General features: G+C 47.2%; 1 protein-coding gene across 1 annotated transcript in view; it reads left to right on the top strand.

Moving 5' to 3' along the window:
* LOC115524835 (CXADR like membrane protein) overlaps nucleotides 1-14,089 on the top strand; it is a 99,044-nt gene that overhangs the window by 70,710 nt on the left and 14,245 nt on the right. The window contains 1 exon segment of the mRNA XM_030331534.1: nucleotides 3,823-3,980. Within this exon segment, the coding sequence (XP_030187394.1) occupies nucleotides 3,823-3,980 (158 nt within the window).

The following is a 14,089-nucleotide window of genomic DNA, read 5'->3' as shown; positions in this document are numbered from 1 at the left end:
GGAACTGACGTTTTGGCGGCGGGGGGAGACTCCCATGTGCCATCACACAGCTGGGTGCCTTACCTCCAGTGTCTTGGTTAATTCCCATTTTGCAGATGAGAACACTGAGGTTCAGAGAGGCTAATTCTCCCAAGCTCAGGCTCCCAAAGGTCCTGTGTTAAGTGCCTGAGTTGCACGCCGAAGCCTTCCCTCAGGGAGAGCCCAAGGCTTCCATGACTGCCTCTTGCACGGGCACACAGAGAGGATTTGCACCCCTGCTACCTTCCAGCACCTCCCCGCCACCAACTACCACGAGTGTCCCAGACACCCAGTGGAGACTTCCGTTGACCCTTGAACAACACCGGTTTGAATCGTGTGGATCCACTTATATGTGGATTTCTGACAGTACAGTAGCGTGCAAGTGTTTTCTCTGTGATTTTCTTAGTATTTTCCTTTTCCCCACCAGACTTTATTGCAAGAATATAGCGTATAATACGTATAACATGTAGACTATGTGTCAAATGATTGTGTTGTCGGTAAAGATTTCCGTCAACGGTAGGCGGCTAGCGGTTAAGTTTTGGGGGAGGCAAAAGTTATACGTGGATTTTGGACTGCGAGGGGCACCGGTGTCCCTAACCCTGCTTTGTTCCAGATCAGCTGTATCTTCCTACTACCAGTTCTGCCGCTAACTCTGTGACTTAACATTTCAATTCTCTGGGTTGTGGTTTCCTCCTAAGTTAAGTTTTGATGATCTCTTAAGGTCTTTCTTTTTTTTTTTTTTTTTAAGACTTATAATTTTTTCTTAACGTTTATTTTTGAGAGAGAGACACACACACACAAAGTGTGAGCAGGGGAGGGACAGAGAGAGAGAGAGGGAGACACAGAATCCGAAACAGGCTCCAGGCTCTGAGCTGTCAGCACAGAGCCCGACGCGGGGCTCGAGCTCACGAACCGCGAGATCATGACCAGAGCTGAAGTCAGACGCTTAACCGACTGAGCCACCCAGGCACCCCTCCTACGGTCTTTCTCGATGAAGATGAATCCTTCGATGCCCGGGAGCCCATGGCTGGCTTTTCCCACTCACCCACCAGGCAGTGGACAGACACATGCTTGGCCGTCCCCTTACACACTGCCAAGCCTGAGAATTATAAATAGAGCCCAGGCACCTGTGTGTTCAGGCCATCGGCCACAGGGGAGGGGTGGGGGGAGCACAGAAGGAGCAATCTGAGAAATTTGCAGGGATCCCAGCAAACCCCTGAAGTCTGAGATTCCCTGCCTTGGTGGAGTCATTTGTATTCGCTGGCTGGCCCCCTCCCTGCCCTGCTGTATTTAATTCTGGATATGGTATAAATAGAACTTGGCACTCTGGTAAAATACACCACCCTCCGCTTTGTTCCTTTCCTTTGGGGACAGCCACCAAATCTGAGCCTTTGAGTCCCTCTAGTGGCTCCAATCGGCAACTTGCCTGGTTGTTTCTTGGCCTGTATTTAACGTATAGTGCCTACTGTATGCACCAGATCGGTGCTGGGTTCTCTCGCTTTGCCAGGGGTGTGGGATGCTGGTTTCATTTGATCACTGTTGTGTCCAGGGGAAAGTGAGCAGGGGTAGAAGGCGGAACTCCTTCTTGGGCTAATCTCCCTGCTGCTCTATAGGAAGTGTGCTTTCCCGGGACCGAGGGAGGATGGGTTTTGTATGGGCTATTTCTGCCTTTAAGTGATTTGTAGGACCTCAGGGCGACTCCTTTATCCCTGGGCCTCAGTTCGCTCAAGGTGAAAGGAGTACACAGGTTAAATTTGAGTCAGTCCAACAACTATTTAGTGAGCACCTGCGATGTGAGAGACCCTGAGCCGAGTGCATTGAGAACGTAGCAGTGGATGGTACCTAACCTCAAGGAGCCTAGAGGCTAATGGGAGAACCAGGTGTCCGGGAAGCCGCATACGACACAGGGGGGACGCGGCACAGAATGGCCGTCAGGGCGTGAGCTTTGCAGCAGGACAGATCTGGGGTTGAGCCCCCGATCTGGCACCTTTAGCGGCGTGACCTTGAGCAAAGTGCTGAGCTCCTCTTCCTGTTTCATCCCTAGATGCGGATAACAACGCTTTCTTCATGGGGTTGAGCGCTCAGTGTTCAGCCAAGGCACACAAAGGGCTCACAAAACCGCGGCCACCCTCAACGAGGTTTACGTTCTAAACAGAACAGAAACCTTACTGGGAGTGTCAGTAAGACTCCGGAAGGGGCTTATCCCGTTGGTTCTGAAGGCCCCTTCTTAGGCCCAACGGGTTTCTGTGGTCTCCTTTCTTTGCCTCCGAGCTTGGGAATCCACCTGCTGCTTCTCCAGGGTGGATGCCTCTGGGGGTCCCGCCCTGCAACATCAAACCAGTCTGCCTCCCCGGAGAGGGAACTACAGTCTCTCCTGCCCCCTTCTTCCTTTTTTCAGGCTCTTTTCCTTCCCACAGAGTTACTGCTAATCTATCTTGGGAAATGAACACAGAATAAAAAAGGTAGCTTACATGCTTCCGTTAGTCATGATCCTTGATGCTTAGTGCTTAAAACTCTCTGAACTGGCAGAGTGAGTTCTCCCCGGGAAAGGGGACTTCGTAGAAACCCTGACGCTGGGGGCTATTGCAACTCAGAGGTTGTATGATTCTGTTACATGGCGAATGAGGCACGGGGATGTTGTAAGTGACTAGAAAGAGAAAGAGACCATTTTCACGCTGAGCTTCTTGGTCACTGTGTAAGGAGACAAAGGAGGACCTTACAGCCCACCTTAACGCCAGACACATCATACCTAGAGTCCAGGGGAAGTTCTTTAATTCTGTGGATTTAATGGCCAACAATGTCTGAGATTAATAGGAAGGAGAGAAGGTGAGCTTTGGAGCCCGGAGTTGCTGACGGAATACCGTTCCTGGAACAAGATGAAAATTAGGGGCGCCTGGGTGGCTCGGTCGGTTAGGCGTCCAACCTCGGCTCAGGTCATAATCTCACAGCTCATGAGTTCAAGCCCCGCATTGGACTCTGGGCTGACAGCTCAGAGCCTGGAGCCTGCTTTGGATTCTGTGTCTCCCTCTCTCTCTGCCCCTTCCCCGCTCACGTTCTGTCTCTCTCTTAAAAATAAATAAACACTTAAAAAATATTTTTAAGAAGATGAAAATTAGAGGTAAAGAAAGTCAAAAATGGAACCGAAATCCGGTGGCCAAAGGGATACTGGATGGGTGGAGGGACGGGATCCAAATGTGGGAACTTGGAATTTCACTTTGGATAGGAAGGGTTGCCTCTATATTTTGAAGCCATGTGGTGTGAAACTATAAAGAATGGAAGATAGAAGTTGGGGTTAAGAGAATGCGTGTCCCTAAAGGAAGTAGTAACTGCCTATAAGAGCCCACTTATTCTCTGAGGCATCCTGCACCCCCTGTAGGTCTGTGGGGGGATCACCTGTCTCTAAGATGGCTCAAGGAGTGAAAATGGTACCTAGAGCCTGTTCTGGGGAGGATGCCAACCCCTGCCTTTCTCCTTCGGTCTCTGTTCTTAAGGAAGCCTCCACTAGTAAGGGAGAGAAGGTCCAGATCACACAGTTGTTGACCTGAGTCATTCCATCACTCATAAAAAACCAATAAGGTAGGTAAGAGTGTAATCTGGGGGGCCATGGAAGATACAATGAATTCAGTTAATGGAGGAACCACTGTGCGATTCCAGGACTTCCGGTGCTTCTGGTCTAGGATTCTTCAGACACCTTGATTTGCCCCTTGCCTGCAGGAACATCCAATAACTATTATTTGTAATATTTGCTTCCTATACGTTGCTACCCAGTTTCTGCATTACTCACTAGAGGCTCTTCTTTTCCAGTGTCCTACTATGTTGGAACCTTGGGGACTCACACTGAGATCAAGAGAGTGGCAGAGGAAAGGGTCACCTTGCCCTGTCACCATCAGCTGGGGCTTCCGGAAAAAGACACGCTGGATATCGAATGGCTGCTCACCGACAACGAAGGGAACCAAAAAGTGGTGAGTGTACAACTGGCCAGACCCCTCGCCTCCCCCGGCTCCCCTCCCCACGCTCCTACAGTCGCCTTCCCTCAGTCCTCCAGTTTTCTGTTTCTTCCATCTGGCTTATAGTTGAAAGACTCCAGATACAAACATTATAAATAAGAAAAGGTATTTGGGTCTTAAAGATAAGAGAGTCTGTGCTCTTTGGGCAAGCAAACACTCCTAGGAAGCCACCTATCATTTGCCCAAGGAGGGCATCTGCAGTATTAGTGTCTTTCCTAAGAAGGGAGCTAAGATACAGTAGCTTGACTCCCTAGCCAAGTGGCCAGAACCCCAAATCTATACTAGGAAGCCTGCTCCTCCCCATCCTCGGAAACCATTACCACCTGCCTACATTTAAGTTTTGCACAAAGCCATGACTCGCAAGCTCGGAGATTGTATATAATACGACAAACCACATACAATGCAGGACGGGACTGAAAATGTTAACGCTTCAATAATTGGCCAGCAGAAGAATTGATATGGGTTCTGGAGTTGGAAAAATGAAGGAACTGACCCTGGGTCTTCGGTGCTCAGGATGGGAGGTCCGTTGGTGTTTCTGTGCTTTTGGGGCAATGTCAACAGAGCTTGTAGTGAGTGCTTTGCTCCCAACGATCCGCTGGGCTGGTCTCTACCGAGCGAGAACTAAGTTAGCTACTGTATTATCCTGTCTGACTTGGCTGCATTCAGCCTCTGTACCTTTCCTCCACCTGGCTTTTCTAGCGTAACTCTTCCTATTCCATTTACCCACTGACTTTTAAAAATTCTTTGGGTTGAGGGCCACCTGGGCTGGCTCCATTGGTGAAGTGTGCAACTCTTGATCTCGGGGTTGTGACATGGAGCCCCGCATTGGGTGTAAAGATAGCTTAAAAAACAAAATCTAGGGGCGCCTGGGTGGCGCAGTCGGTTAAGCGTCCGACTTCAGCCAGGTCACGATCTCACGGTCCGTGGGTTCGAGCCCCGCGTCGGGCTCTGGGCTGATGGCTCAGAGCCTGGAGCCTGTTTCCGATTCTGTGTCTCCCTCTCTCTCTGCCCCTCCCCCGTTCATGCTCTGTCTCTCTCTGTCCCAAAAATAAATAAAAAACGTTGAAAAAAAAATTAAAAAAACAACAACAAAATCTAGAATAAATAAATAAAAATCTGTTGGTCGAAAGTTTTGTGATTTAAAAACATCACACAGAATACCAGGGAAGCTGACTTTTTAGACTTTTTGTCCTTTTCAGGACTTTACCTCTTGCCCTACTAAAAAGTGAAAGGTGTCCTTTCTTCTCCTCTGTCTATACCGCTGATTTCATACCATGGTTTGTGCTGGGGGAAGCTAAGGTTTTTATTATTTTTTATAAATTTTTTTAATGTTTTTAATGTTTATTTTTGAGAGAGAGAGTGCGTGCGCGTGCGCGCGCACACACACACACACACACACACACACACACACAAACACGTGACAGCGGGGGAGGGGCAGAGAGAGGGAGACACAGAATCCGAAGCAGGCTCCAGGCTCTGAGCTGTCCGCACTGAGCCCGACCCTGGGCTCAAACACAGGAGCCATGAGATCATGACCTGAGCATAAGCCGGACGCTTAACCTACTGAGCCACCCAGGCACTCTTAAAGAAATTATTATTATTATTATTATTATTATTTTTAGAGAGAGAGAGCACTCAAGCAGGGGAGAAGGGCAGAGGGAGCGCTCAGCACAGAGTCCCACATGGGGCTCGATTCTGTGACCCTGGGATCATAATCTGAGCTGAAATCAAGAGTTTGATGCTCAACTGACTGAGCCACCCAGGTGCCCCAAAGCTAAGATTTTCACTAAAAAAAAAAAAAAAAAAAAAAAAAAATATCCAAGGTAACTGTTGGATTTTAGCTCCTACATCACTTTGTCATTTTGTTCTCATAGTACATCGTCCTGAGACTCTCTGTTCTCTGGAGAGCAAGGTCACCTTAACCTGAGCATATTGATTGCAACGGGGTCTTAGTCAATCATAGACATGATAGTCTCAGTTCTGCATGAAGCAAATAAGAGCCATGTCTGCTAATAAAAATTAAAAAAATAAAAAACTCCGCTCATCTAACTTTTTAGCCACGAGTTTTCATTTAAAGAAAAAGAAAGGTTGCATGCTTATGTAGCCAAGTGAATATAAGGCTGAGAAGTTAATTGTTGATTCAAGCAGGCCTTTCAGAGACGTTTGGAGCAGGGACAGTTCCCTACCTGTCTTCAATTCATACTCCTGTCGCAGGATTTTTTTTCTCAATACCCGGGATTCGTTGTCTCACCACTTGGAAGAATGAAGAGGTGGAGGCAGAATGAGCAGTAGGCAGAAGTTTATTAGAGTGGAAAATCAGAGAGTAAGAATAGTATGGAAGCTCTCTTTCCAGAGAGGGGGCATTTCAAAGTGTGAATGCCTGCGACAATAGACAAGGGTCCTTGTTTTATAGGGTTCTGGTTGCCACTCCCCTTCCCATCCCCCCCTCCCCCCTCGTTCCCTCTCAGGTCACACCCTTTCTGGCTCAATAAGCTCTAGGCGCTGGGTTGTCCATTCCCGATGGCCACCACTGCACTGTATGAGGGGTGGTCTATGGCCATGTCATTCCTTGTGGGTCATATGTTTTATGACTACTTATTTTAGTTAGGTCTTTTATCAAATTCCTGAGGGAATCCTGAGGGGGGTAGGTGGTGTCTCTGACGTTCTTTTTTTTTTTTTTTTTAATTTTTTTATTTTTTAATGTTTATTGCTGGGAGAGAGACAGAGCATGAGCAGGGGAAGAACAGAGAGAGGGAGACACAGAATCGGAAGCAGGTTCCAGGCTCTAAGCTGTCAGCACAGAGCCCGACGCGGGGCTCGAACCCACACACTGCGAGATCATGACCTGAACCAAAGTCGTGTGCTTAACCGACTGGGCCACCCAGGCGCCCTGGTGTGAGTTATAGTCTTAAGAGGAACTTTAGGCCCAGGGGAGTTTGCTGTGGTCAGACACTCCCAGCGGTGTTCCAAAATATGTGCTTCCCCCCCCCCACCCCCAGCCCCCCAGGGACCTCAGGTCCTATCCTTTCCCTCTCTGCCTACTGAATCCTATCTTTTCCTATTACACTCCAAAGTAAGAATCAATCATTTATTCAGTCATTCAGATTACATGCATTTATTTAGCACCTACCGTATGCCATGGTAGACACTGGGTTACAATACTGAAGAAGATGTCCAAGTCCCTGCCTTCATGGGGCTTACAATGCAGCCATTCAGTGATTTAAAACAAACAAAAAAAATTTTTTTAAGCAGAGAGCACTATTAGCTACTTGCCAGGTTCAAGTCTGTTTAGCACATATGATCTCATTTAACTTAATCCTCGTAACCAGGATTACTAGTCCTATTTTGCAAAAAAGAAAGGAACCACATACAGCATGTGCACATACACACACACAGTGAGAAAAATGCAGAAGTTCACCCATTTTGCAGTTTGAAATGAGGCACTGTGATGTCAGTACCTGGGCTGTTAACTGCTAGCTATGTTCCCTTCATAAATAATTTGAAGTTATAATACGTGCTATGTGGGAAATCAGGAGAACGTGGGAAGAAAATTGTTCCAGACAGAACGAATTATGCCAGGGCCCTAATTAATGCTGGAACAAGCCAGGCACTGTTGAACGTTCTAAAAGTTCAAAAAGCAATTTAGGTTTGGGGCGCCTGGGTGGCGCAGTCGGTTAAGCGTCCGACTTCAGCCAGGTCACGATCTCGCGGTCCGGGAGTTCGAGCCCCGCGTCAGGCTCTGGGCTGATGGCTCAGGGCCTGGAGCCTGTTTCCGATTCTGTGTCTCCCTCTCTCTCTGCCCCTCCCCCGTTCATGCTCTGTCTCTCTCTGTCCCAAAAATAAAAAATAAACGTTGAAAAAAAAAAATTTTTTTAAAAAGCAATTTAGGTTAAATTGAATAAACCCTGGATTCCCACTATACACGTACTCTGTCATGAAGGAGGTGGTTGAAGAGATAAATGTGTAAAGAGACAATTTGACATAGATCATGATAGAAGCAGAGCGTTCTAGATGAACATAAAGGAGGAGCCACTGGCCAGAATTAGTTGGAGGAGGGGGAAAGGCCAAGGGCAGCTCCCTATAAGAAGTCACAGCTGATCTGACTGTTGATAGAAGGCACTGCCCTGAGGATCCCCCAAGAGCACAGACGCAAAGGCTGCAATATTCTGGGAAACGGTAAAGTAAGCAGCTAGCACAGGCGGAGCTCAAAACGTAAGCAAGCAGAGGTTGCAGGACCAGAACGTGAAAAAGGTCTTGTGTACCATGCTAGGGAGCTCAGATCCTTTTCTATGATGTCATGGAGTTTCTTGAAGGATTTTAGGAGTGAAAGGGACATATGTGCATCTCAGATGATCACTCCGGCCCGCGCAGCGCCGCACTGATTTAAAGCAGACTCGAATGGAAGCAAGATCAGTTGAACAATTTCAAGCTATACAATAAGGGCTTAAACTATAGCCATGGGTAGTTGGAATATCACGATGGGCATAATAAAAATGTAGTGGGTAAATTTGGCACCATGTCCGGAATGAGAGTGAGGGTGGGAAAAAAATCCGGGAGGGGCTGGAACGGAGGTGGTGCCTAAGGTAGGCTAGCCAATGACCTAGACCCCAAGTTTAGCTTTGCGTTTCAATCTGAGCAGAATTGGCTCCACCCCTTTTGTCTAGGATGCTCAGAGGTGCCGGAAACGCTTGGGGGTGGGTAGGCAGTTTGGGGAATATATGAATTTCAGTCCAGGTGGGTAGCATGGCCGCTAGAACTCTGGAGCTTTCCTCCTGGTTCTAGGGATGGGCACATAGTTAATTTCCAAAGTCGGAGTGACCACCTCCCCCCCACACAATGCACACACAATGGACACCTTTCCCTTCTATTTTTCAGACGAAGAAATTAGGACAGGGATGTTCTCATTCCCCTGCCAGACCTCTCTGGCACATCCTTTCTCCCTTTGCCCCTTTTCTTTGATACCGTACAGGAAAAACCCTCATCGAAACCACAGAGAGGGGCCTACGTTCGTTTCCGTTCAAGGCAGTTGCACGATTACTGCGCGGGGCCCTTGGCGCAGCAGAGCCCCTGCTAGAAAGCTGAGCTGCTCCATCTGTTCCATCAGGTCCTAACAAACCGTCCTCCTCCTCTCAAAAATGCGCTGGGAACGGGTCCACCTGGAATGTCAGAAGACAAACAGCCCCACAGCAGCTGCAGTTCATGTACTTCATTTGTTGTCTGTTTGCAGAAGGATTGAATGTATGTGCGCTGTTCTCCCGTCACACCTGGAACAAGGACTTAGCCTCAGCTCTGGGTTTCCTAGAATTAAAACCACAACAAAGCAGGGCCTCGGCGGGCGGGGCTGTGGGAGGAGCAGAGGTGTCTGCCCTGCAGAGGGCGCCCCTAGGGGCTTCGCCTTCAAGAGCTGCCGGTGGGCATGACCGACAGCCTCGCTGAGCGAGCTGGGAGGCCGCTGCTCTTTCCCCAGTAGCTCTCCTCCGGGCTCGGTCCGGGGTCTGCATGGCCCTCGGAAATTAGCGAGAACTTGCCCGCCAGAAAAACATGAAGAAACCCCAGGAAATTAGCAAGGGAAAAAGAAAATGATGTGGTTTTGGGGTGGTGGGCGGTGGTCTGGTGCCGATGGCCAGGAAAGAACTCCTGAGAGGTCTTTGGGAGGAGAAGGTGGTTTTATTAAAGCAGGGGACAGGACCCGTGGAGTCGGGGGGGGGGAGGTAAAGGCCAAAGGGAGGTTCCCAAAACGACTTTCATATGCTAAAGAGGACTGCGGAGGCCTTGTTATTGTTGAACTAAAGTTATCTTCCCTCCAGTAAGGCATTAACATAAAGACTGAGAGTTCCTGGAGGAATGTTTTACTCTGCCTGTCTCAAGTATTTGTCAGTGGGCTGCAGGTTCTAAAGAAACTTAATTTTATTTACCATTTTTTTCTTGCCTTTGTTCCCCGCGGCACTATGGAGGGGAGGGTGATGTTGGGGCTCCGGGAAACTGAGTCTATGGGTTTCTGGAGATTAGGCTATTGATAAGATTGCTTTTTTCTTGTAATTTACTAAGACTTTTGTAAAGTGATGGGAGACTCCTATCCTGGCTAACTGTGATCTCTATCAGTCAACCATTGGTTTTTCTCTTTCCTTTGTTCTTGGGCTGCCTGGAGTGCCTGAGGAATGTCACACAGGTCCCACCTGGGGCGGGGGAAGGGGGTTGCGGGGTGTCAGCTGGCCTTAGGCTCCCTCATCAAAAAGAGGATAGCTTGACTACCTCTCAGGGAAAGCCGAGGGACTCTGAGATAATGCAACAAAAGCAGAAGGCAGCTAATGAGAAGACGTCTGTGCAGACCAGAGAAAAATGATGACTATTTGGAAAACCTGCCCGCTGCTGCCAAACAAAATAAGCTCTATGATCAAAATTTGGTGGCGTGAACAGTCGTATGTTATAACATATCCTTATAAAACTATTTTAAACTAAAAAAAAAAAAAAATCACACAACAAAACAAAGAGACACAAGTATCTAAGATTAAATGTATGTCTGAAAAAATGGAGACAAACTGCAAGGCTGTAACTGATCCCCAACCTGTGTCATAAATGAGTGTAAAATGCTTATATTAGGTCATGGTTATTTAATTATAGTCAGATTATTATGGAGTTGTATAATGTCCACTTTCCAAAGATGTTAACTACTTACCTTGGTTGTCTCCCCCCCCCCCGCTCCTTTTTTTCTTTCCATTAATTAATGGGACGGGGTGGGGGGGGGCGCTCCTGGCTGGCTTAGTCGGTAGAGCATGTGACTCTTGATCTTGGGGTTGTGAGTTCAAGTCCCATGTTGGGTGTAGAGATTACTTAAAAATAAAATCTTCTAAAATAATAATAATAATAATAATAATAATAATGGGGGGCAGGATTTGGGGGAAAGGAGAGAAAAGTCCTCAGGAGTCAGCCCTGCCTGAATGTATTAAGTGCTATGGTGGAGATTTGCCCAAAGGGCTGAGGCTTGCTGGAGGAAGTCAGTGATTCTACACAGGGAGCCAGGAAAGGCTAGAATACAGAGAAGCTGGCCCTTGAGCTTGATCTTGAGGCCTGTAGGTGTTGTGTAGGCAAAAATAAAAGAGAAGCATTTCAAAAGAAGAAGACTGCATGATCTGAGACAAAGACACATCTGAGGGTGTTGTTCCAGAATCAAGGGACATCGAATTTGGGGACTAGGCTCTTCAGAGAGGTGAGGACAGGGACCAAAGATGAGGTGGAGTCCAGGCTGTACTGGCCTTAGGTGCCACATTCAGAGGGCTAAGCTTTGGTCCATAGGGCACACAGGTGATGGAAAACAAATGGAGGCTTTCAGCTAGGGAAGCTTTAATATACAAATGTGTGGAATGACTAATGTTGTTTGGGTACTGGGCTGGACAATTTTGGAAACCTTAGGGGCTTTCGTAAACCCGGAATCAGACTAATGAAAGTAATTGTGAGCGCTTATTCTCTCATTGCCACAAAAACCCGATGAAGTAGCTTATTCCTGTTTTACAATTGAGGAACTAAAGGTTTGGAAAGGTTGATTAACTGACCCCCATCACACAGCTCTAAGTGGCGGGGCTCCCACTGGAATGTAAACCGGTGGACTTTCCAGCCAGCTCACTCTCAATCACTGTGCCCTGGTGCAGCCCTGGGGCTAAGGTTTTCAAAATCAAGGCCCTGTAGGGGCGCCTGGGTGGCGCAGTCGGTTAAGCGTCCGACCTCAGCCAGGTCACGATCTCGCAGTCCGGGAGTTCGAGCCCCGCGTCGGGCTCTGGGCTGATGGCTCGGAGCCTGGAGCCTGTTTCCGATTCTGTGTCTCCCTCTCTCTCTGCCCCTCCCCCGTCCATGCTCTGTCTCTCTCTGTCCCAAAAATAAATAAACGTTGAAAAAAAAAAATCAAGGCCCTGTAGTGGATTCTAAGTGAGCAGACTTTTCTTTTTTTTTTTTTTTTTACCACCGACTGGAAAAGCTATTTCATGAAACTTACGCTTCGGTTGTATGTACCTGCTATGTGTAAAGGTTCACCAACTTCCCAAAGCCCACAAAACCCCAAAATGCATAAAAATTACCCAGCTCTTGGGGTGCCTGGCTGGCTCAGTTGGTTAAGCATCTGACTCTCAATTTCGGCTCATGATCTCACGAGTTGGAGACCGCTTCGGGCTCCCCGCTGACAGCACCTGGGATTCTGTCTCTCCCTGCTCCTCCCCTGCTCGTGCTTGAGCTCCTGCTCTCTCTCTCTCTTTCTCTCTCTCTCTCAAAAATAAATAAAAAGAAAAGAAAAGAAAAGAAAAGAAAAGAAAAGAAAAGAAAAGAAAAGAAAAGAAAAAAAATTACCCAGCGCTTTACCGGTTTCTAGGTTTAGAATCTCTTCATTCTTCCTAGGAAGTACAAACTAACTTCCTCGTAGTGATTATGCACCTACGAGGTAATAGGAAGAAGTCAGAAAGAAAGGGACATTAATTGGGCACCTGTTAGGCATTCCCATCTTACTCCATACATCAGCCCCCAACTTTCAGTCTTAAGAGATAAGATCCCAGCCTTCCAGGTTTTTTCCTATCACTAACTTATTTCCTCCTCTTGCTATTGTCTCAGCGATTTGGCATTTCTATGGTCACTCCTTCCACTAGCCCCCAAGAAACCTATCCTTTCTTTTTAAAAAAAAAATATGATTCTCTTTTTTTTATTTATTAAAAAAATCTTTTTATATTTATTTACTTTTGAGAGAGATAAGCATAGAGTGAGCAGGGGAGGGGCAGAGAGAGAGGAGACAGAGTCTGAGGTAGGCTCCAGGCTCTGAGCTGTCAGCACAGAGCCCAATGTGGGGCTTGAACTCATAAACGGTGAGATCATGACCTGAGCCAAAGTCGGGCACTTAACCGGTTGAGCCACCCAAGTGCCCCAATGTTTATTTATTTTTGACAGAGAGAGAGAGAGACAGGGTGCAAGAGGGGGAGGGGCAGAGAGAGAGAGAGAGAGGGAGAAACAGAATCCGAAGCAGTCTCCAGGCTCTCAGCACAGAGCCCAACGCAGGGCTCGAACTCCTGAACGGTGAGATCGTGACCTGAGCCAAAATCGGGTGCTTAACCAGCTGAGCCACCAAGATGCCCCAATGAGCTGCAAGTTGTAGGGAAATTTAATTTTATCTATATTTCTTTTGCCTTTCTTCTCCACATTACTGGCTGTAGCCTGGCACACAAGGTTGGTCACATTTTAAGGGATAAGAATAGGAAAGAAACCTCTGCCTGGCCCTAAGAACTCCTTGCTGGGATGCCCAGTCTCCATGGGAATGCAGTAATGAGTTAGTGAACATAGGAGGGCCCACAAAAACAGCCCCACTTGAGTAGGACCAGACTGCAGCCGCCCCATTTTAGATTGGGATATATGTACCCACTTCGTTGAAGGCCTTCTCTAAGTATTTGTGAAACAAAAGAACGGCCTTAAATCTAAGCAGTTTGTCTCAGAGACTCACTTCCTTAATCTCCTTAATCTCGTGAATGTTTCACTGCCAAGGTTTTCTCTTTAATGAGAGGAGTTAATACTTGTAAAGTATTTAGGACAGTGCCTAGCACAAAATAAATACCACATATGTGTTTGTTAAATAAAAACACAACCCCCTGGCCGAACGTATTGCGTCGTGTTGATGGATTTTCGTTTCTAGGCCTGATGCATATTTTCCTAACTCCGGGGCCGAGTGCTGAATTTGTCACAGTGTAGTCACTGAATGGTCAGTGAGCAAAGGAACGAGGTCCTTCCACAGATATCTGCTCTTAAAATTAGTACTATAAGCTTGTGGAGCTAAGAATTGTTTTTGTAATTTTCTTTTAATACGTGAAGAAAATTAGACCTTAATTCTTCTCCAGAAAACTTGGGCTTCAAACCTTCTTTTTATTTATTTATTTATTTATTTATTTATTCATTCATTCATTCATTCATTCATTCATTTTTAAGGTTTATTCAGAGAGAGAGAAACAGAGGGTAGCATGGGGAGGGGCAGAGAGAGAGGGAGATACAGAATCTGAAGCAGGCGCCAGGCTCTGAGCGGTCAGCACAGAACCCGACACGGG

The sequence above is a fragment of the Lynx canadensis genome, chromosome D1 (assembly GCF_007474595.2).
Source record: "Lynx canadensis isolate LIC74 chromosome D1, mLynCan4.pri.v2, whole genome shotgun sequence".
Lineage (NCBI taxonomy): Eukaryota > Metazoa > Chordata > Mammalia > Carnivora > Felidae > Lynx > Lynx canadensis.
Note: the sequence above shows the minus strand (reverse complement) of the source record. Positions and strands in the feature narration are given on the sequence as shown.